Source organism: Aureobasidium subglaciale (genome assembly GCF_000721755.1).
Source record: "Aureobasidium subglaciale EXF-2481 unplaced genomic scaffold scaffold_1, whole genome shotgun sequence".
NCBI lineage: Eukaryota > Fungi > Ascomycota > Dothideomycetes > Dothideales > Saccotheciaceae > Aureobasidium > Aureobasidium subglaciale.
Window position 1 is genome coordinate 113,446 of NW_013566994.1, and position 19,686 is coordinate 133,131.

At 50.8% G+C, this 19,686-nt stretch overlaps 12 protein-coding genes across 12 annotated transcripts; 7 read left to right on the plus strand and 5 right to left on the minus strand.

The window, feature by feature from the left end:
* Positions 1 to 254: 254 nt before the first annotated feature.
* AUEXF2481DRAFT_45651 (uncharacterized protein) lies at positions 255 to 896 on the plus strand (the record flags this gene model as incomplete). The annotated part of the gene is made up of 5 exons (XM_013492769.1): positions 255 to 324; positions 380 to 459; positions 520 to 645; positions 704 to 783; positions 836 to 896. 5 exons carry the CDS (start codon positions 255 to 257, stop codon positions 894 to 896), a joined length of 417 nt encoding a protein of 138 aa, XP_013348223.1.
* On the minus strand, positions 790 to 2,229 carry AUEXF2481DRAFT_172257 (uncharacterized protein). Its single transcript, XM_013492898.1, has 2 exons — positions 2,076 to 2,229; positions 790 to 2,015 (listed from the first exon to the last, which is right to left on the minus strand). Exons 1-2 carry the CDS (start codon positions 2,191 to 2,193, stop codon positions 1,228 to 1,230), a joined length of 906 nt encoding a protein of 301 aa, XP_013348352.1. The 5' UTR covers positions 2,194 to 2,229; the 3' UTR covers positions 790 to 1,227.
* Positions 1,934 to 3,972, minus strand: AUEXF2481DRAFT_171588 (uncharacterized protein). The gene is made up of 3 exons (XM_013492899.1): positions 3,316 to 3,972; positions 2,076 to 3,252; positions 1,934 to 2,015 (listed from the first exon to the last, which is right to left on the minus strand). The coding sequence occupies exons 1-2, from the start codon at positions 3,849 to 3,851 to the stop codon at positions 2,376 to 2,378; spliced, it is 1,413 nt and encodes a 470-aa protein (XP_013348353.1). The 5' UTR covers positions 3,852 to 3,972; the 3' UTR covers positions 1,934 to 2,015; positions 2,076 to 2,375.
* A 527-nt stretch (positions 3,973 to 4,499) lies between these two features.
* AUEXF2481DRAFT_35239 (uncharacterized protein) lies at positions 4,500 to 6,007 on the plus strand. The gene has a single exon (XM_013492639.1). It carries the CDS (start codon positions 4,835 to 4,837, stop codon positions 5,621 to 5,623), a length of 789 nt encoding a protein of 262 aa, XP_013348093.1. The 5' UTR covers positions 4,500 to 4,834; the 3' UTR covers positions 5,624 to 6,007.
* Positions 6,008 to 7,007: 1,000 nt separating this feature from the next.
* On the plus strand, positions 7,008 to 8,549 carry AUEXF2481DRAFT_172287 (uncharacterized protein). Its single transcript, XM_013492900.1, has 3 exons — positions 7,008 to 7,045; positions 7,131 to 7,273; positions 7,323 to 8,549. The coding sequence occupies exons 2-3, from the start codon at positions 7,173 to 7,175 to the stop codon at positions 8,449 to 8,451; spliced, it is 1,230 nt and encodes a 409-aa protein (XP_013348354.1). The 5' UTR covers positions 7,008 to 7,045; positions 7,131 to 7,172; the 3' UTR covers positions 8,452 to 8,549.
* Positions 8,550 to 8,636: 87 nt separating this feature from the next.
* On the plus strand, positions 8,637 to 10,050 carry AUEXF2481DRAFT_171536 (uncharacterized protein). Its single transcript, XM_013492901.1, has 5 exons — positions 8,637 to 8,968; positions 9,045 to 9,084; positions 9,146 to 9,162; positions 9,275 to 9,380; positions 9,535 to 10,050. The coding sequence occupies exons 1-5, from the start codon at positions 8,794 to 8,796 to the stop codon at positions 9,935 to 9,937; spliced, it is 741 nt and encodes a 246-aa protein (XP_013348355.1). The 5' UTR covers positions 8,637 to 8,793; the 3' UTR covers positions 9,938 to 10,050.
* Positions 10,051 to 10,218: 168 nt separating this feature from the next.
* On the minus strand, positions 10,219 to 10,831 carry AUEXF2481DRAFT_35242 (uncharacterized protein; the record flags this gene model as incomplete). The annotated part of the gene is made up of 2 exons (XM_013492640.1): positions 10,501 to 10,831; positions 10,219 to 10,438 (listed from the first exon to the last, which is right to left on the minus strand). Coding segments are annotated over exons 1-2 (364 nt in total), but the record flags the coding sequence as incomplete, so codon positions are not given.
* An 82-nt stretch (positions 10,832 to 10,913) lies between these two features.
* On the plus strand, positions 10,914 to 12,526 carry AUEXF2481DRAFT_35244 (uncharacterized protein). The gene is made up of 3 exons (XM_013492641.1): positions 10,914 to 11,060; positions 11,112 to 11,243; positions 11,308 to 12,526. Exons 1-3 carry the CDS (start codon positions 10,944 to 10,946, stop codon positions 12,112 to 12,114), a joined length of 1,056 nt encoding a protein of 351 aa, XP_013348095.1. The 5' UTR covers positions 10,914 to 10,943; the 3' UTR covers positions 12,115 to 12,526.
* AUEXF2481DRAFT_858 (uncharacterized protein) lies at positions 12,214 to 14,502 on the minus strand (the record flags this gene model as incomplete). The annotated part of the gene is made up of 1 exon (XM_013492361.1): positions 12,214 to 14,502. The coding sequence occupies one exon, from the start codon at positions 14,500 to 14,502 to the stop codon at positions 12,214 to 12,216; it is 2,289 nt and encodes a 762-aa protein (XP_013347815.1).
* Positions 14,503 to 15,291: 789 nt separating this feature from the next.
* Positions 15,292 to 17,152, minus strand: AUEXF2481DRAFT_859 (uncharacterized protein; the record flags this gene model as incomplete). Its single annotated transcript, XM_013492362.1, has 5 exons — positions 15,292 to 16,039; positions 16,088 to 16,371; positions 16,420 to 16,522; positions 16,583 to 16,972; positions 17,022 to 17,152. The coding sequence occupies 5 exons, from the start codon at positions 17,150 to 17,152 to the stop codon at positions 15,292 to 15,294; spliced, it is 1,656 nt and encodes a 551-aa protein (XP_013347816.1).
* A 304-nt stretch (positions 17,153 to 17,456) lies between these two features.
* AUEXF2481DRAFT_860 (uncharacterized protein) lies at positions 17,457 to 18,932 on the plus strand (the record flags this gene model as incomplete). Its single annotated transcript, XM_013492363.1, has 1 exon — positions 17,457 to 18,932. One exon carries the CDS (start codon positions 17,457 to 17,459, stop codon positions 18,930 to 18,932), a length of 1,476 nt encoding a protein of 491 aa, XP_013347817.1.
* A 379-nt stretch (positions 18,933 to 19,311) lies between these two features.
* On the plus strand, positions 19,312 to 19,683 carry AUEXF2481DRAFT_861 (uncharacterized protein; the record flags this gene model as incomplete). Its single annotated transcript, XM_013492364.1, has 3 exons — positions 19,312 to 19,419; positions 19,486 to 19,568; positions 19,629 to 19,683. The coding sequence occupies 3 exons, from the start codon at positions 19,312 to 19,314 to the stop codon at positions 19,681 to 19,683; spliced, it is 246 nt and encodes an 81-aa protein (XP_013347818.1).
* Positions 19,684 to 19,686: the final 3 nt, after the last annotated feature.

A 19,686-nucleotide genomic window follows, 5' to 3' on the forward strand; every position in this document is an offset into this window, starting at 1 on the left:
TACTCGTATATGTCGACTATTCCAAGGGATGCCTCGGCGGATGACACGGGTGGACTCCGAGTTTGCCAAGATGACAAACATGCGGGCATGCGACGTTGGTCGAGCTGCGTGTGACGCTGATGATTGCCATGTTTATGTGCATGTTGTAAATATAACTGAATCTTTCTACTTTCTCACCTCACTCCTCATTCGTGTCAACTTGTCACCTTTGTACAATCCATTCGCCTACTCGACACGCCTCGACTCACTAGACGATGGCCAAAGTTCCCCGTAACTTCCGCTTGTTGGAGGAGCTCGAGAAGGGCGAGAAGGGTCTCGGTGCTGGTACGAGCAAGGCCGCTGATCAGTCCAGGGGAACGATAACTGATGATAGCTGCAGAGGCATGCTCGTATGGTCTCGACGAGGGCGATGATTTGCTCATGACCAACTGGAACGGCACCATCCTCGGTCCTCCCCATGTACTTTGTCCCTATCCTCGGACCCTCGAGCAGGACAAGCGCTGACTGAGTATTCGACAGAGCGTGCACGAGAACCGCATCTACAGTCTGAAGATTCGCTGCGGCGAGAACTACCCCGACGTCCCTCCTGAGGTCACCTTCATCTCAAAGGTCAACCTGCCCTGCGTAGACCAAAGGAATGGCAAGGTACGTCTTGCCAGAAAACACACAAGAAGAAAGAGTTGCTGAAGCAGAACAAAAACAGGTCGATCTGTCCAAGATCCCCAGCCTTAGCCAGTGGAAGCGTGACTTCACCATGGAGACCATCTTGATCGAGATCAGAAGGCAAGCCATTCCATACAGCTGTTGTCGCTTCAACCGTCTAACATTGCTGCAGGTTCATGGCTGCGCCCGCACACAAGAAGCTGCCCCAGCCCGCAGAGGGCACAAACTTCTAGATGGCCATGCATGATGAAATGAAACCATCTTAATCAACGACATGACGCTCAACACGATGCATCCTTCTGTCTCATGTTTACCGGCATAGCATTGGCGCCTGGCGCATCAACAGAATGAGAATGAGAATGAGAAAGAGAAAGAGAAAGAGAAAGATGCTCAATATACACATTCGATTCAGCTTCCATATCTTCCTGTAATCGCAAAAGACTCAACGCGATATATGTCTAGAATGACGCTTCGTTATGAATAAAAAAGCCTCTTAATGCCCCGTGATGTATCCCAGAACTCCAAGCCCCATATCTTGTATTATACATTCGTACATGGCATAGATCACTCGTCGCTCGAGTAGAGCCTGGCCATGTTCTTTGCGCCTCTGGGCTCGACGAAGAGGGCTTCGGCCTCGACCAGGTGCTCGCCCTCTTCAACACCGTCTCCCAGGATCTCGATCCAGCCCTTGACCCAAGCCTTTCTGCCGTCAACCTTTGTCGTCTCTGCTCTGAGCACTATAAAGCTGTTTGCCGGGCATGGCTTCTTGTATGTAATGTTCAAACTCGCCGTAACGCCAACCTTGTTGGGCAGAGCAGGGAAACAGGCGCGAGCCAGACCTTCATCCAGAAGAGTTGCGAGAAGTCCTCCGTGGATAATGGTAGGGTGACCGCAGAGCTTCTCGCCCAGATGGGCAATCTGCACAATCGACGGCAGCTCAGCCTTTGTGTTTGCGAAGGTGAGCGGCGGGGAAGCAATCTTGTCGTCTCCTTGCAATGTGCCAGCAGTCAGGTTATGCGATCGCATGTTCTCGGGGATCTTCATGTGCGGCCTGGACTCGATCCATTGGGGGTTTGCGCGCAGACATTCGGCGAGAGGGTTGGACACGATGCGCTTGTTGATTTCTTCGGCCTCTGAATTGGCCGGTACGAAGAGGGAGAGTGTCTCGGCGTTGGTGGGAGGTGAGATGAAGCCATTGGCCGTCTCGATGGCGGGAGCGACAGACATTGCAAGACCGGCGGCGGTTGCGACTATGAAAAGAGCGGATGCACCGAGGACACGGGAGGTACGGGAGCGAGGTGGGGGGAGAGTCAGACTCGGAGAGGCTTCGAGAGGAGATGTGGTAGAATATGCTACGGTAACAAGGTAAGCAAGATGGTCAAGAAGAAAGCAAGACGAGGAGAGCAACTCACCAGATTGAGTGGTCTGGAAACGCTTCTGTAGCGCGGGCCGGCGGGCTTTATATACACAACGACTGCCGGCACCAAACACACTCTTCCGAACTAGCGCCGCTCCTGAAGCCGTGGCCATTGATATTGTGATCGGAATGACGAATGCCAAAGCTACTCCTCGAACAACAAGACCAGCGCCGAGTCGAATGTTACTCGAGAAATCGCCTATTGCTTTGAAATTATTAGAGGCCAAGCCCAGTCGTCCGAGGTCCAACGACATCCCGCTGTCGCAACAACATCTCGCCGATGTCCCGACCCTGCCTAATCCGGTAATCTTTGCGAGTGCGAAGCGAACGAGGAAACTATCTTATTCACTCCATCTGTCTCACCATCGCTGTCGTCGAGCCCGTATCTTTCATTCATCCTCTGTTCAGTCAGCTCCTCTGTCAAGTCCATCACACGAACAAATTCCCCATCAAGCTTCAGTCTCAACAAGGTCTCGTACAGCATCATATCTGCTCCCTTGAGAGCACGAGGCATATTACAATACAGAAGACCATGGGTGTATGGATACGCGTGAGCCAGACCAATCGCCACTCGGCCACCTGTAGTCATGAAAGTACGACATTGGAGTAGGTCGATCAGCGGTTGATACAATGGAAGACGCGTGGCGTCCATGCTGTGTTGTCCGCCTGCGAGTAGACCACTGCCACGCGAAGCATACAGGTTGTACGTCAAAGTAACACGATGACCAGCGGTGACCTCCTGTACCTCATGAGAGCAATCGGAATAAAACGCAGCCCAGTGAATAGAGGGTGTCTGGTTTGCAGAAGAAGACCTTGACCAGTCGAACTCGACAGTGTTTTCCTGGTGCGTCGCGGACAATTTGCCGCCCTCAGACTCAGAGGGCAGGCAAATAACAAGGCTGCCGATCTGCGTCTCACTTCTGGGAGTATCTACGTGAGCCTTGAACCGGCCAGAAGGTCCACTGTAAATGTTGAGCTTGCAGAGTTCTGCTCTGATGCCGAGTGTTGTTGATTCGATCTCAACATCGGTATTATCGGAAACGTTCTCAGCACGAGCATGCGCTGACGCTTCTGCTCTGATGTCCAGGAGAACTAGATCGGGATCGCTAAGTCTATGCTCCAACACCTTCTCCAGATTGCGCCCAAACATCTGCTCGTACAGCTGCAGGATACTAGCGAGATCGTTACGCGTCGACGAAGTGATGATTTCAGTGAGGGTCATCGAGTCAACGTACGTGTATCCAGCGAGTGCAACATGCAAGGCTCTCGTGTTAGGCTCGATATGTCCTGGTAGAGTGGCTGGCTGCGTCACTGGAACAGGTACGACCGATTTTTGCTTGACAGGAGGCATGAGAAGTTGTGAAACAATATCGATGATCCCCGTCTGGTAAGGGCAGAAATCTGTGCAGCGGTCCGAAACATCCAGCTTTGTTGCTTTGCGGTACTGCTCATCGTACACATTTTCGCCCCCTCGACCGAACGCAGCAGGCTCACATGAGCTGATCAGACTGGTGAAAGCTGTATCGGTGCTTGTGTCAGTCGGAAGCATCAACACCTGGCCTTGCCCTGGTGGTCCATAGCGAATCGTGACTGGCTTCGTCGCGATGATTTGGTCATGATCAGACACTTGAGTCCCCACTTCTGGGTCATGCCCTGAAGCATCCTTTGTATCAAGAAGAATTGGTATGCGTCCACCACAGGCGGAGGTGCCCTTGTTATACGCGTCTTCCAGAGCCGCCGGGAAGGTGTCAAGCGATTGCTGTCCAGACATCGTGAGTGTTCAGACCTGTTTGTCAGATGTTGTTCGGAGTTCAGCAGTCTACATTTATATTGCCCGCCGGGTTCTGCTGAGACTCAAGCACGGGAGCCATTGCTGCCTCGAAAGCATCCCTTGCGCTTCGCTCCAGGCAACACGTCGCACCAACGCGCTCAATTAGGCATCACTCGCTGTGAATCAGCAAAACCTGTAGACAATGCGCGATGAATGAGCTTCCAGCCCGGAAGTCATTGAGACTATACATGACGGTGATCGAGAAGGTCGGAAGCGAGCCGCTCGAGGAGAGTATCTTGAAGCCCTCTCAAACACTGATTCAAGGCGGAGAAAGCTCCATGGCTTCGAATGGTCAGCAAGTCCGGGAGAAGTTGTGCGACCGAAAAATTGGTACATGTGTCGAAGGACAATGAGAGGATGCTCGTCGATGGAGGAGTGAAGCGAGAAGTAAATGTGCTTTCTCCCCGCACAGTGCTCCACATCAACACCACGTCAAGCAGCTGTCACAGCAAAAGCCTGAGTTCCACGGTATCACAATGTATTTCCCCTCTCGATCGTCTCTATTGGGAAAACAAATAGGCTTGTCTAATCTGAATTTGCTTTTAACACCATCACCTAGGTGCGCTGCTCATTTTGCCTATCAATTCCTCCACAAGTGCAAGTCAGCCGCGCAGAATGTGAGATCATACCTACGTATCACCAGCACGTGTCTCTGTCAACATCGCAAATTCTGGTTGTAAAAACATGCGCCAAGGGGAACGATGCGGTGAATCTGACGAAGGAACTCCACATGTTTGTGCACTACGCGAACTGTTCTGAGGGGGTGCGAAAGTGAAATCCCATATATGGTCGGTCCCCAGAGCCTCATCACTTGAGACTCACCACCAAACGTCCCTACTGTATGTCTTAAGAGATTACCACAATCGCTCAAACGACTCCATATTCGACTCCTTTCATTTACTCTGGGTACTGGTCTGCACAATATGGACGCGCTCAAGGACCACAGCGTTAAGACGACGACGGGTAACTTGACCTTTTCGTACACTCACCTTGCAGCCATCACCATCCTCATCCCGGCATTACGGCACCTCTATGTTGACTACCAGAGCTTCTTGGCGTTAGGTCCAGGAGGTACGCCAAAGACGATCACAGGCTACTGCAAAGTCAAGGCATTGGGGATGTTTGCTCTCCGAGATCCATATGCACCACCAAAAATTCCATGGTCCATGACAAGCAAAGCAGGATGTATATCAGGCCTGTCACAACGGAGAGGTGTTCGCCCCTCAACGCTTGGAATTGCACCGCATCGTCAAATCAACCAGAGACCATCGCGGGAGATGCATGAGAAGCTAGTCGATGCCTTGCACGACATTGCCGACGCAAACGTACATCTTCTGGAGGGAACATCGTGCTTCGAAAAACACGGCACCGGTCTGTTCAGCGAGAACCCACAACGAAGAACTTGTGGAGGCGAAATCTGTCACACGCATCTTTCCGATGGATCGATGCATTTGACACTTCATCCTGCCGACGCAAAAGTCATGCTCGAAGCAGGCTGGGGTGAGAGACATCCATTAGCAAGAGGTGGGTGGCTGGAGAGGTTCGTTCCAGGTGGCTTCGTCATGATCTATGCGCCTCGAGACGATGATGAGCTCGACGTGGTCCTAGAAATCGTGCGGGTAGCAGCATGGTATGTTGGAGGTGAAGAAATCAAGGACGGACGCGACAAGCGCAGAGACAGTGGCCAGGATGAGCAAGTGGTCGCATGTTGAGACTCTGACAATTCAACAAGAAAGGAAATACTCCTTGGCTTCGTGAACAGGTTTGGTTGCCGGAGGACACCGGAGTGCCAATCACGTTTACGCGAGTGGGGATGTGGGCAACGACATTGACAAGGGCACTGACGTGGTCACGGACTCGCCTGACTAGAAGTGATGGGGTTGGACTGAACTTGGTAGCGAGACGGATGGAGCTTTACAAGTCTTTCGCGATGTCTTCGTACTTTGTGACCTTGGAAAAGACGTAGCAAATGCACGATTCTTGCATGGCTCGGGTTCCGGATGAATGACATCAGACTGTGTCTGCGACAAAGTACTACGTACTCGAGTAGCATTTCATGAACCAATAATCCTGCACAACATTCAGACAAACGGTCCAGGCGTCTGTCTTCACGGCGTCCAGACAATCTGGGATTACGTGCTTATTGGATCCACTCTTTGTTTTTGAGGCCGCGCAAGGATTCGATGATTCGACAAAGATACAGGTGAAGACTCGCAAACTTTCACCGTGCTTTGGTAGTAGAAAGTTGAATCTGCGTGAATAAAGCTTACCCAAGGCGGATCATGGATTGCCTAATAATAATCCCGTTCTTGCGATAAACGAACTCATTCCCGGTGCATGGAGATGAAAGTTGGGACGTTGAAGATGGCATTTCGTGGCGCGTGGAGGAGAGAGCTCGGCCTACGCCATGGCGGGAGGCTTCAACTTTTCCTGACCAGTGACCACATCCTTCGCCTTAGCCGCATCCGCCACGATTGCTTGTGCCGTCTTGAAAGCACGATTAAGCTCAGATCCTCTTGGTCCAAGTCTCGTCATTTATAAACCGCCTGCGTGCCGCAACGCGCATCTTCCTTTCTACTCGGTCTCAGTACATCCTATCGACTCGACTGTCCATCAAGTCTCGATCCTGGTGGTTAATGCTGCCTGAATTCAACCGACGCGACCTTTTCACCTATTTCACGCTCGTCCGGAGCATTCGCTCGATAAAATGGCGCTAGGCAATTTGTTCAAACAGAAACCTACCATCGTCGCCGACGCACCTCCTCTTCCAAATGCGCCTGAACTCGAAAAGCCCATGAACGGCAATGAGGGATACGGCGGCCAGCCCGCCGATTATGATCCCGAAAAGACTGGTCCCAAGGGCATGAGCATGAAGAGAATCGACGGCTCTATGCATAAATCCGAAGGCCAAGGCGACATCAGCGATGACAGCTCTGGTATGTCGGTTGGCAAGCAGATGGAGCTGGAAGCCGGAAATGCCATCAAGTACAGAACTTGCAGTTGGCCAAAGGTGTGACTCTATCGCGTGTATTTTGCTTTCCTTGCACATCACCCTCGACATGGAATGAGCCGACTCTCTGCCCAATGCGACAAGCCTTTGTCCCTGTCCATTCTCAGATGCAACACAACTCCTTGTACCCACCCCATATCTTGCCCTATGCGTCAAGCAATCAGCTCTTGTGTTGAGCTTAACAAGAGCCGACCTAATCGATCTTCTAGACTGCAGCACTGTTGTTCTCTGAATACATCTGCTTGGCTATCATGTCATTCCCATACTCTTACGCAACTCTTGGTCTGGTTCCTGGCCTGATCTTGACCGTTGTCGTTGCTGGGTTGGTCTTGTACACCTCGCTTGTTCTCTGGTACGTGTCTCACCTCTCGCGCAACATCCCGTCTCTGACGATAATATAGGGAATTCTGCCTGCGCCATCCTGAAGTCAAGGATGTCTGTGACATTGGTCAAATGCTTTTCTGGGGCCAGAGGTGGGCATGGTGGGCCACAGCCTTCATGTTCATCCTGAACAACACTTTCATCCAAGGTCTGCACTGCTTGACAGGAGCCAAGTACCTCAACACCATGACAGGTCATGGACTCTGCACCATAGGCTTCAGCGCCATCGTCGCCGCGGTCTCCTTCTTTGCATCGCTTCCCCGTACTTTCAACACTCTTGCCGTGTTGGGTACAGCCTCTGCATTCTTCACTTTCATCTCTGTCATACTGGCCGCGATCTTCTCTGGTATCGAGGATCATCCCGCTGGATATCCCAAGTTTGGAGAGCCCCGCGTGCTTGCAATCCCCGAGAAAGGCACCACCTTTGTCGCTGGAATGTCTGCCTTCATGAACATCAGTTACACTTTCATCGGCCAGATCACTCTGCCTTCTTTCATCGCCGAGATGAAGAACCCTCGCGACTTCCCCAAGGCTCTGTGGGCTGTCACCATCGCTGAGGTCATCCTCTTCTCACTTGTTGGTGCCGTCATCTACGCCTACACTGGAAACCAGTACTACACTGCACCTGCTTTCGGCTCTTTGAGTGACGAGGTGTACAAGAAGGTCAGCTTCTCGTTCATGATTCCTACAATCATCTTCTTGGGAGTACTCTATGCCTCGGTATCTGCTCGCTTTGTGTTCTTCAGAATCTTCGCTGGAACCAGACACTTGGGCAACCACACCGTGGTCGGATGGGCGAGTTGGGCTGCCATCTTGGCATGCACCTGGGTTTTGGCTTTCATCATCGCTGAAGTCATTCCTTTCTTCAGTGACTTACTGTCGCTCATGAGTTCGCTCTTCGACAGCTTTTTCGGCTTCATCTTCTGGGGTATGGCATATCTTCGTATGCGTGAAGCAACTTACGGGCCAAACTACTGGAAGGTCAGAGGCATGAGAGGATACCTTGGCTTTGTCTTCAACTTGGTCCTCATCGCAATCGGACTGTTGTTCCTGAGTGGAGGCACTTACGCCTCTGTCCAGAGTATCGTGGATGGATACAACTCCTCGACTTACGGTACAGCATTCTCTTGCGCCGACAACGGTGTTTAAGCAGACTTGAACACACTGGTCGTCTGAGCGCAGGACTATACTTCAAAACGTCGATGATCATGATTGCCTCATCGTAGCAACCGATTCATGTTTAATTTTTCTTTACTAAATTGGATAACTACTTTTAATTGATTTAATACAACCACGTTCAAACTCAGCTTGTATAACGATTGCTTGTCGCCTGCTTCGTATGACTCATAAGTTAATGCTCAAATGCGTGCATATACAGAAAGCAATGTAATCGAGTAGGTCTGTTGAATGGGAGTGACTCGTCATGTGAAAATGCCAAGAGTCATGACGCAGAAGTGTCGTTCTGTTTGTTGAGCCGCGAGAGCTTCTGCCATGTGTTCTTCCGGCTGTCCAACTCTCCCATCTCCAGTTTGTGTTTGTGTCACGGTAGACCTCGACTTCGCACTCGTACCTTTCTTTCCTGCGCATAGCTCAAACTCACCTGTACTCGTCGCGGAAATGTCTTTTATTTCGGATTATGTCGATATTGGACAACCTGTCTTTTGGTGTAAGTTATGAAAGCAACGATGACCCCGCAAAGGCTGTGTTCTATGAGGAGACAGCTGATTCTTGTTACGATGCAGTGTCTGCGGCTAGCATCGCATTCAACCCTTTGTTCTGGAAGTAAGCAAGACTCTCAGCTCGGATAAAACCAGGTGGTCGATCTATACTGACAAGCTCCCAGCACGGCCGCTAGATCAGGTAAGGCGCACACATCAGAAGCTCTTGAGTACAAAGAAAAAGAGTGCAGAACAATATTCTACACCAAGCAAAGGAAAGAAAAGCAATTGACACATTTCCGCAATGCATTCAGAGTACCACAACAAATCCATCACCAAGCTGTTTGGCGGCAAGTCGCTTTACGGCTGCTATGCCCTCGCCGTGACAATCTTCTCCCTTGGAATCGTTCGAGACAGCATGTACGCATCTCTTTTCTATGATGTTGAGCTAGAAGCAACCACCCAGAACGCGCCAAAAACCGTCGATACCAGCCCACCAAGCACCAGACACCCCAAAGCGACATAGAATACCGAGACAATACAAAGCTATGACACTCTGCTAACAAGGCAAAAGCTACGAACGCGCCCTTCGCTCCCAACCCACTCACCCCCTGATGCAAGGTCCTGTCGCCGAAGCACTAGCCGTTGCTCTGTTCGCCAGTGGTAACGTCCTCGTCCTCACATCAATGTACGCACTCGGCGTCACCGGCACTTACCTCGGCGACTACTTCGGCATGCTCATGGACGACATGGTGACGGGATTCCCGTTCAATGTCTGCTCTGCACCCATGTACTATGGATCTACTCTCAGCTTCCTCGGCTCGGCATTGTGGTTTGGCAAGCCTGCTGGCCTTGTGTTGACTGGACTGGTATTCGTGGTTTACAAGATTGCTCTGACATACGAGGACCCCTTCACTGCAGGCATCTATGCCGAGAGGGAGAGAAAGCAAAAGGCCGAGGGCAAGAAGGCTCGTTGATGGCTATAAGGTCACCGTGAGGAGTATGGAAGGCGAGAGACGCTTCTGTGCGAGAAGAGAAGGGGCAGACGGTTCAGGGGGAGAACAGGGAAAAGGAGATGGAGGAGTTTCAACATAGTTTTGCCCAATGAACGGGACAGATATGCGGACGACGAAGTAGGTCGGCGAGGGGACACGATTTCAACAAAGTTGCGTGTATGTACAGAGTATTAAGAAAAGTTGTGGTCATGAGATATTCTTCTCGTCAAGGCACAGTCCTGGACCGTGTTGATGAGATCGGGGCAGAGAGTAGATGAGACGAGACGATTCCAGGGACATCATGGCAAGCCTAGACAGTACTCTGCCGTGAGACAGCTTCAAGTGAAAAGAGATCAGCATCAGGTCTCGGCTTCTCTTCGTCACCCTAGTCGTATACCCAGAGAGCATTCCAGCATCCTGACATCGTCATCAACCTTCTCATAGGCAGCGTCTCTAAAACCCATATCCTTTCTGGCACGTTTTCTATACTCTCCCATCAACCGCCATCTTCACCTCTTACCTTTTTTCGCCGTGGTTTCACTTACAATGTAGCCGGGATATCTCTATCTTTACAACCCCAGACATGTATAAGATTCCGCACCACTTTTTCCTCTACACCCTTGTATTTTGCAGCGTTGGAGAGAAACTCTAGCGTTTGGGTGATTTCCTGGTCGTTGAAGGCAGCTTTGGGATTGCGGAATGAGTCGCGCAGGTGAGATTGGAGAGTGAAGCGGGCGGGTTTCGCGTAGCGGATTGCCTGGAGAGAGGTTCGGAGGAGACGGCGATATGCGTGGATAATTTGTTGCGACATTTTATGTTGGCGCCCTGTCCCCTGTCCCCTGTCCGTGTGTAGATGACGGGAGAGAGAAATGGTGGAGGGTGGAGAAGAACCTTGGTGGAAAGATGCGAGCTGTGTTTGTTTTGTTTGTTCAGCGCCGTGTCCAGTGAGTGGCATAGACAGTCTTCTACCTTTGCAGTCGCATAGATCATGACTGCGATAGAGCTGTTGACTCATCCTATCGCTCTCGGTGTAGTCGCCATTCTGGTTGCTAGCGCTGCAATGGGCTTATTTTCGTCCAACAAGCATTTCCCCGTCGAGGGTCGAGTAAGATTGTCGCAAGAAGACTGTAGAATGCACAGATACTAATGACTGCAGACGGTCTTGATTACGGGTGGCTCAAGTGGTATGGGAAGAGCACTGGCAAAGAAATTGGCTCAGCGGGGTGCGAATGTCTGCATCGTCGCAAGAAATCAGTCAAAGCTAGACGAAACCATCGAGTACATCAAGGTACTGACTCCTCATGCTTCGCCGCACTGCTGTGCATTGTACGCCGACAATTGATCTCCTACAGACACACGCCAGAAGTCCCGACCAACGCTTCCTAGCCATCAGCGCCGATTGCACCTCTGCCACCGAAAACTCCCGCCTCCTCGACGAGGTCACATCGTGGAACAACGACGAGTCTCCTGACATCGTCTGGGCCAATGCGGGATCCTCAAGTCCCGGCCTCTTTCTCGACACTCCCTTGGAAACACATCGCGCCCAGATGGACATGAACTACTGGGCCTCCTTCTACCTCGCTCACGCAACTCTCAAACGCTGGCTCGCTCCTACCACCGAAAAGAAGCTCCAACAAAGACCCAGACACTTCGTCATGACAGCTAGTACTCTTGCTTTCGTAGGCGTGGCAGGATATACTCCCTACGCTCCTGCAAAAGCTGCCCTAAAGTCCCTGGCCGACTCTCTGCGCATGGAGCTGAACATGTACAATGCCACCATCGACTCCCCCCATCCTTCTCCCGCCGCAGCCACAAACATCCATTTGGTCTGCCCGGGCACAATTTTGTCTCCTGGCTACGAGAACGAAAACAAGTCAAAACACGCCATCACAAAGGGCCTCGAGTCTGGCGACCCTAAACAGTCGGAAGACAGCGTTGCAGATGCCGCACTGAAGGGCTTGCAAAGAGGTGACTACATCATCACCACACAATGGCTGGGTCATGCTATGAGGGTGTCTGCTCTCGGCGGTTCACCCAGAAACGGATGGGGTGTTGTGGATGTTTTGTTTTCCTGGCTGACTTCGCTTGCTTGGTTGTTCATCGCTCCTGATATGGAGACTCAGGTGTGGAAATATGGCAAGGAGCATGGATCTGCGTGATTCTTGGTTTGGTCAAAAGTCTGCTTGATTTCTTTGTTGTATGATACCCTTCGTGCTTGAACATATCCTGACACCTGCTTCCAACATGATACTATTTGCTTAACACTCTTGGAATCTCTCGATCGTATCTCTCATCACTTGCTCGATAGTCTTGATACTGTCAACATCCACCCACTCGTCCTTACCATGTAGCCCCTCGCCCACAGGCCCAAAGATTAGGGAAGGAATACCCGCTTCACTCAACAAAGCAGCATCAGTCCAGAACTTTGCCGCCGTAGACTTGACGTCCCCCCTTCCTCCGACGCTAGCAATCGCTGCCTCTGTCGCAGCAAGCAGAGGATGAGACTCCTCCATTGGCAACAACGGTGCACGTTCAAACAACAATCTCGGCTCTTTGAACCTAAACTTCTTATCCCCAGCTCCAAGGTTCGCGAGCAGATTCGCGATGTCCTGGACAATAGAAGCCGAAGACTGAGAAGTACTGTTGACAGTACGGAACTCGAGGGTCAGCGTGCAAGAGGCTGCATAACTGCTATTTTCCTCTCCACCTCTGATGGTGCCGCAGTGCATTGTGCCTTGTCCCAGAACGTCGTCTTTTGGCAATGACTCTGCATGTCCTTCCAATGCTTTGAGAAAGGTGGCAGAAGACGCAATGGCATCGACACCGGTCTGAGCATCTGAGCCGTGGGCAGCGACTCCTAGGATTGTGACTTCGACCCACACGAATCCTTTGTGTCCGTGATGAAGTTTTAGGGATGTAGGTTCAGGAATCAGAGCGGCGTCTGCTGTCCATCCTGCTGCGAGAACTGCAGTGGTTCCGAGGCTTTGATCCTCTTCATCTGCTACGGCGGCGAGGATGACATCGCCCTTGCTGCCATGTTGGGAGAAATGGAGTAGAGTTGTCATGGCTGCTGCGACTCCGGCTTTCATGTCTAGAACACCTCTGCCGTAGATTTTGCCATCGATCAGATCGCCGCTGAGAGGAAAAGGACCGTAGGTGGACAAAGCTACTGTATCGACATGGCCATTCAACATGACACTTTTAGCCTTCGGGTCGCTGCCACGGACTACACCGACGACAGAAGGACGACCAGGTACCGATTCAACGATATGAGTCTCAATGCCGCGATACTGTAACCATTGCGCAATAAAGTTCGCAATCCTTGCTTCTCCAGGAGCAGTTCCGGTAGTATCCAGCGAAGGACTCGAACTATCGATTCGAACGAGTTGTTGTGTCAAAGCCACAACATCATCGTTACTCACATCCAAAGGTACATCATAAGGTCTCTTGGCTTCGGTATTGATCAAGATGACCGAAGAGCCTTTTGCGACATGTCCCTCTGCCACGAGTCTTTTCAGCGCTGCTAGACTTGCAGCGCCACATGGGCCAGCATTGACATTATGACGGTGCATGTCTTGGACCGTAACATGAGTCTCAAAGTCGGAGACTGTAGTGCTCAAATCGACGTAATCACGTAAGTATGGCCAGGAGATGGAACTCAAGGTCCCGCAATTGCAGCCAGCGTTGATCGTGTTGGATGTGATGATTGACGTCGCTTTTCCAGCCACTAAGGAGGCATGTAGACATGCCGCTGTATCTGGCTCCACAGCGATGGTCTGAAAGTCTCGTCGTCCTTTGGCATATGTGATTACTGCTTGAGCCAAAGAGCCCACGCCTACAGGTGTGAAGATAGTAGTGGGGTTGACATTGAGTTCTTGCAACTGCTCTTCTAGTTCAGCAAAGATAGTCGCATAGCCATCGATGATCCAGGTCGGAATGTCTTCGTAACCCTCAAACGCAGTATCTTGCACAAGTATATTGTGCTTCAAAGCAGCCGCGGCGGAAGCAGCAGTAGAGACAGCAAAGTCGTAGTCCCCCTGTACGACAATAACTTCTGCTCCCTCTGCAGCTATCAGACGTAGAAAGTTTGGGTGCAGATCATGCGGTACATAGATGGACGACTCTATGCCCAACGAGCGAGCCATCCAAGCAACTGCTCTGCCATGATTGCCGTCTGTAGCGGCCAGTAATCTGCACCTACTCTGTACAGCAGCCGAACCCACTGACTTCAAAGTGGCAGTATCCAGATCTAAGGATAGATGTGCAATCAGAGCGCGGAAGCAGCCCCATGACGCTCCCGAGGCTTTGAAAGAGGGCAGTCCGAAGCGTGATGATTCGTCTTTGACAAATATGCCGCCTAGACCGAGCTCAGTAGCAAGCGTATCCAGAGATAGAAGAGGCGTCGGTTCGTATCCGAGAAGTGCTCTGTGGAAGGTGTATTGGAGGACCGGATCAACTGTTGCGACAGAAGGGCCTGGTGCTGTTGAGCGAGTCCAAGTAGGTCTTCTAGATGACGATCTTTCGGGCGAAGAATATCGGAGAGGCATTTTGAAGAGGGCCGTGTATGTGCGTAGAGAATATCTATTGACCTGGGAATAATCGTGTTGATACAAAGATGGGTGGATCAATCTCTAGATGCCTATTTTATATCTATCCGGCCCGTCGGAGACCGTCGGATTTAGATATGCGTTGTCAACACCCTTGGCTTTTCGCCCGGCGGAACTCCGACGGCTTTGTTGATGCGTCCGCTGGGACTCCTTGATAATCACTTCATGTGCGCGCATTAGAGATTATTTGTCAACGCGTTCTAGTCAGCGATTCTTCAGCTCCGTATTCGACTGTACAGTCTTGTCGCATCTTGTCAGAACAGTAGTAGATCCTATCAAAATACGCGTCAGCATAGATCCTGTAAGAAAGTGCTTGTTGAATGATGTGTGCTGATATGTGGCTCCGATTTGCCTTTTGTTGCAATCATGTCCCTCTGACTGCCTCTCCCATAAACTCTAGAAGAGTGAAGGGTAAGGACAGGAAGATTTTGATGAGAATCATAAGTATCTGTTTTTGTCTTTTGTGTCTTCATAGCCGGTTTTTATATAGAGAGTTATCTGGGAAGTGGTCGACTTACAGATTGGCGATGAAGTAGGTGCCTGGTGCTTGAGATCGCCATATGATTCAAACTTTACACGCGACAGCAACGTGAGAGAAGCATCAAGATTCTTCGGTTCATATTCTTGCAGAATGTCAAGTCTTTATTCACATCTTGTGGTGAGGTAAGAGTGGAAGGAAGCACCGAGTCTGCATGACTTTTTTTCTCTTTGAAAGCCAGTCGATGGTAATCATAGCAGACTGCCAACAGTGAAGTACTCGCCGAAGATGTCGAAGCCGGCCAGAGCGTCAAAGTCATTGAGTCCCATAGCTTGAGAGGGTAGGGGCGTTCCGGCGGCGTGAGGTGCCGCCTCAGCACCACCGTTGGTAGCTTCGTCTCCATTTGAGTCTGCGTGTCTCGATCTTTCTAGCGCGCGTTGTATGATGCACCCATGCTTGAATGCGATGTGTGATTCTCCACACGCAACTTTGAAGAGATATGCTCGTAGATTTTCGACCAGATGATGGTCAACCGCACTCTCGCAGAGTACTAGCGCAGCATACGATGCAATGAAGAAAGCAAAGTCTGGTAGGTCAGGGGCCTGGTCTGAGGAGTGACGTACAAATTGTGAGACAATGTTAGCACTTTCGCGCATCGATGGTACGCTCTTTTCGTGCATAGCTTGCGGAGACAATCCTTGCACAGAAGAAGCGTTCCGACGATGCAGAAGCAGATGACCAAACCAATGAGACAACTCGAGAGTGCGTGGCGGGCCAGAATTGGTGAGGAAGCGGCTCCATGCAAAATCCCAAGGTGTGAAGGCAGACTCCGCAGTCGCGGCAGGGTTCGAGAGAGCTGTGTGTAGGCACACGTAGAACTGAAGCTCAGCTATCAAAGGCGTGTCAAAAGGCATTATTGTGGGCTGTTCCAGCAGACGACGACATCCATCCATAAGCCGTATCGAGATACTAAGGGGACGACCACTGCCAATGGAGTATCTGTCCGGTCAGTAAAGGCTTATAATATACTCATGGTGATTGACTCACTGTAGATGGGTTAGGCAGAGTCCACTCCAGACACGCAACTGCTCAACAGTACGTTCTTCTGCTGCGCCGGGCTGCTTGACATTACTCGGTCCAAATGCAACCACCGCATGATTCGCAGTACTAGCACTAAGATGCCAACTGTCGAGTGGTTTGTCTGTCTGAACAGCAGGACCGAAGAGGCAGAGCAACGTAAGTGCTTGGACAACGCTGCTTGCTACAGGAGGTGTTTCTATGACCGCATCGGCGACGAGACGCTTGACATGCTTGTACATGTCTTGTACTGTCTGCGACGGAATCTCAGCATGAAACCGAGTCGCTAACAAGCAGAGTACATTCATCAACAAAGGCGACCTCTGAGAGAAGTCTTGAGAAACATTGCTAACGAATCTGACAACATCGGCTAGAGGTATCCATTTGCTATACCTGTCGATAGACCTGATGCGAACGTTAAATTGATACGGAACGATTTGGACTGAGTAGCTGCGAAAGACTCACGTCCTGAGAAGCTGGACTGCAGTCTCACGGGGCAATAGCCCAACAGACACTACATCCAGGTGATTTGTCTGTTCGGAAGAAGATACGGTAGCTTGACCATACAATTCGGATTGCAAGTCTTGCAGTATCTCGACAGGTTTCGGGTAGCTGTGTACAATGATGGTGTCCGTATCATTCCCTTCTGGTAGGGCGTCAGGACTGTCCGCAGCATCAACGATGCCGTTCAAGGCATCGGAAGACTGGGGGAAAACTGCTTTAGACAGTCGAGCAATCATCAGCTCGACGCGTTTCAGACGATCCTCAACATTTCTTCCATTGCTGATGGCTGGATTAGAGAAGATGGGTGCTACCGCGCGAGTTGAGTTGCGCTTCGGCAATTCGCACTCAAGGCTTGAATTGATGTCAGAATGAAGGTCAAGAGAGTACAGCAAGAACGAACTCAAGTACTTCGCAGCGGTGACACGCGTCAGCTTCCTGCTGGATCTCGCAGCGGGCTTTGGATGTACGGCATGATTTGCATGCTTTTCCTGTACGCTGACGCTTCGCCGGACGATTCTGCTCGGCGTCCATGTCGGCGCAACACCTTTGATGCAGGTGACCCACAGGCTCGCAGAGAACGTTAAGATATGGAGAAAAAAGGTTGCTCGTAAATCCGACGGCGTTACTCGACACAACAGGCTTGGCATCAGAAAGGCACGGATGCTTGCGGCTCGAGGAGGACCAACCATCATGTCTTGTCCATCTCAATGTTTGATGTATCCATTTCGCGTGATCTTTCAATATCCTCTTGCCTCGCACTTGTAGCTGGCCCAGAACGCTGGATCAATAGACCAAGCATCGACACACTATCTGCTTGGTACAACACATGTTCGCCATGGACAACCACACGGAGACTGTGCAGCACATATCTGCTCGCCTGAAAGACCTTTACTCACGTAAAGAACAATACAGGATATTTCATGGCTCGACCAATTCGACAAGAAGCTATTCGATCGATCGCAATAGAATGATCGACACCAGTTCTTTGAACCGCGTTCTCAGTGTGGATAAGGCAACGAAGACAGCATCGGTAGAGCCAAACGTTCCGATGGACCAGCTCGTTGAAGCAACTCTACCGTTCGGCTTAGTACCTCCCGTGGTCATGGAGTTTAAGGGCATCACTGCTGGAGGAGGCTTCAGTGGTACTGGTGGTGAGAGTTCGAGTTTCAAGCACGGCTCTTTCGATTGCACAGTCAATTGGATTGAGATCGTGCTAGCCGATGGAGAGGTCGTAAAGGCTTCTCCGGAGAAGAGATCAGACCTATTCTATGGAGCTACCAGCTCATTGGGTACATTGGGAGTCACCACTTTGATGGAGATTCAGCTTGTCGATGCTGCGAGATACGTCGAGACCACATACACTCCTTGCCACTCGTTGGATGAAACATTGGAAAAGGTGAAGTCCGCCAGTAAGGATACCGAGAACGACTACGTGGACGGATTTCTCGTATCTCTGCGTAGGGGTATCGTCGTGACCGGCCGCTTGACTTCTTCTATATCTCGAGAAACACGCATCCAGAGATTCCAAGGTGCTCGCGATCCTTGGTTCTACATACATGCAGACCGAACGACACAAAGAGCCCAAGGATCAGTCACGGAAGCTGTGCCTCTTGCCGACTATCTGTTCCGCTACGATCGAGGCGCATTTTGGATGGGAAAGTACGCCTTCAACTACTTTATGGTACCATTCAACCGTGTGACTCGCTGGGCATTGGATGACTTTATGCAAACAAGCACGATGTACCATGCCTTACATGCGAGTGGGCATATGCAGCAATATATCATCCAGGATTTGGGCATACCTGCTGCCAATGTGAAGGACTTTATCGTTGAAGTCGATAGAGCGTTCGGCTTCTACCCTTTGTGGCTATGTCCCATGAAGCCATGGACACAACAGTCTTCTTTTCACCCACACGGTATTCACACCGATCTTGTCATTAATGTTGGTGTCTGGGGACCAAACGGAGCCAGCACACCAAAGGAAGTCGTACAGCGGAATCGCACACTCGAGAAACTTGTGCGACAGAGTGGAGGTAGGAAATGGCTGTATGCACAGGCATTCTACACGGAGTCGGAGTTCTCGGACATCTACGACGAGAAGTCTTATCAGGAGCTGAGAAGCAAGTACAAAGCCGAGCATCTGCCCAGTGCTTTTGACAAGGCTTGCGTGATTGGTAAGAGCAAAGGCCAGGGAGTGTCGCAAGGATGGGGTGACTGGACAGCTCAGAAAGCGTGGAGCGTTTGGCCGATATCTGGCGTGTATGGTGTATTGCAGACACTGGTCAGCAAAGAATATTTGCTTAAAAAGTGATAGCAATACACTCTACCCAGTGGTTCGGGTATCAGGAATGATTGCGCTACCCTGCCTTCGCGACAATTAGACCATGCCATGAAGGACAGTACCAAGCTCACTCAAACGACAGACGAGAGCCTCGGGACAACAAAGCTGTGTGCAGGGAGGTCATTTGATCAACGAATGTTCGGCCTATCTTGAATCAATGTGTGTTGTCAAGAGCACCTACGTCATAATTCGAACGGTTTTGGTGGCAGGGAATCCAAGGCAACCACCTTTGTGGCTTTCAAGATTCGCCCTGCCCCTCACCTACCACTTCATAAAGCTTTTGTAACTTCTTTGTCTCAGACTACAACACAAATTACACCTGAACGCAATCTCGACACCAAATCTCAACATGCCTCTCGTAATTCCCGGAATGCAGTCCAACGGCGGCGACGACAAGACCTCCAAGTGGATGGATCAGCTCATGGGCAAGAAGCTCGGTGAGAGCAACGACAATGTGGTATGTCTTGACTTCCGGCCGTCACTTAATTTGAGCAATCTTTCTGACGTCTGGCGTACCATACAGACCTTTGCAAAGAAGGACCTTCCCCAGCAGCACCGTGTTGTCAAGGGCGACTCGATGATGACCATGGACCACAACCCCGACCGGTACGAGCAGCATGAACACATTCGGACCCATGACAGGAGGGACTAACACATTATTCTTAGCCTCAACATCCACGTTGGTGACGATGGTACCGTGCACAAAGTCACCCACGGCTAAGCT

What these genes read in the sequence shown, in the direction of transcription:
- AUEXF2481DRAFT_172257 (XM_013492898.1), bottom strand. Translation starts at nt 2,193, where the DNA reads ATGGCCACGGCTTCAGGAGCGGCGCTAGTTCGGAAGAGTGTGTTTGGT. An exon ending in TTTCCAGACCACTCAATCTG is followed by an intron (nt 2,016 to 2,075) that starts GTGAGTTGCTCT and finishes TTGTTACCGTAG; the next exon opens with CATATTCTACCACATCTCCT.
- AUEXF2481DRAFT_171588 (XM_013492899.1), bottom strand. Translation starts at nt 3,851, where the DNA reads ATGTCTGGACAGCAATCGCTTGACACCTTCCCGGCGGCTCTGGAAGAC. An exon ending in GTTGCACTCGCTGGATACAC is followed by an intron (nt 3,253 to 3,315) that starts GTACGTTGACTC and finishes CGATCTCGCTAG; the next exon opens with TATCCTGCAGCTGTACGAGC.
- AUEXF2481DRAFT_35239 (XM_013492639.1), top strand. Translation starts at nt 4,835, where the DNA reads ATGGACGCGCTCAAGGACCACAGCGTTAAGACGACGACGGGTAACTTG.
- AUEXF2481DRAFT_172287 (XM_013492900.1), top strand. Translation starts at nt 7,173, where the DNA reads ATGTCATTCCCATACTCTTACGCAACTCTTGGTCTGGTTCCTGGCCTG. An exon ending in TACACCTCGCTTGTTCTCTG is followed by an intron (nt 7,274 to 7,322) that starts GTACGTGTCTCA and finishes ACGATAATATAG; the next exon opens with GGAATTCTGCCTGCGCCATC.
- AUEXF2481DRAFT_171536 (XM_013492901.1), top strand. Translation starts at nt 8,794, where the DNA reads ATGTGTTCTTCCGGCTGTCCAACTCTCCCATCTCCAGTTTGTGTTTGT. An exon ending in TGGACAACCTGTCTTTTGGT is followed by an intron (nt 8,969 to 9,044) that starts GTAAGTTATGAA and finishes GTTACGATGCAG; the next exon opens with TGTCTGCGGCTAGCATCGCA. An exon ending in GGAATCGTTCGAGACAGCAT is followed by an intron (nt 9,381 to 9,534) that starts GTACGCATCTCT and finishes ACAAGGCAAAAG; the next exon opens with CTACGAACGCGCCCTTCGCT.
- AUEXF2481DRAFT_35244 (XM_013492641.1), top strand. Translation starts at nt 10,944, where the DNA reads ATGACTGCGATAGAGCTGTTGACTCATCCTATCGCTCTCGGTGTAGTC. An exon ending in ATTTCCCCGTCGAGGGTCGA is followed by an intron (nt 11,061 to 11,111) that starts GTAAGATTGTCG and finishes TAATGACTGCAG; the next exon opens with ACGGTCTTGATTACGGGTGG. An exon ending in AAACCATCGAGTACATCAAG is followed by an intron (nt 11,244 to 11,307) that starts GTACTGACTCCT and finishes GATCTCCTACAG; the next exon opens with ACACACGCCAGAAGTCCCGA.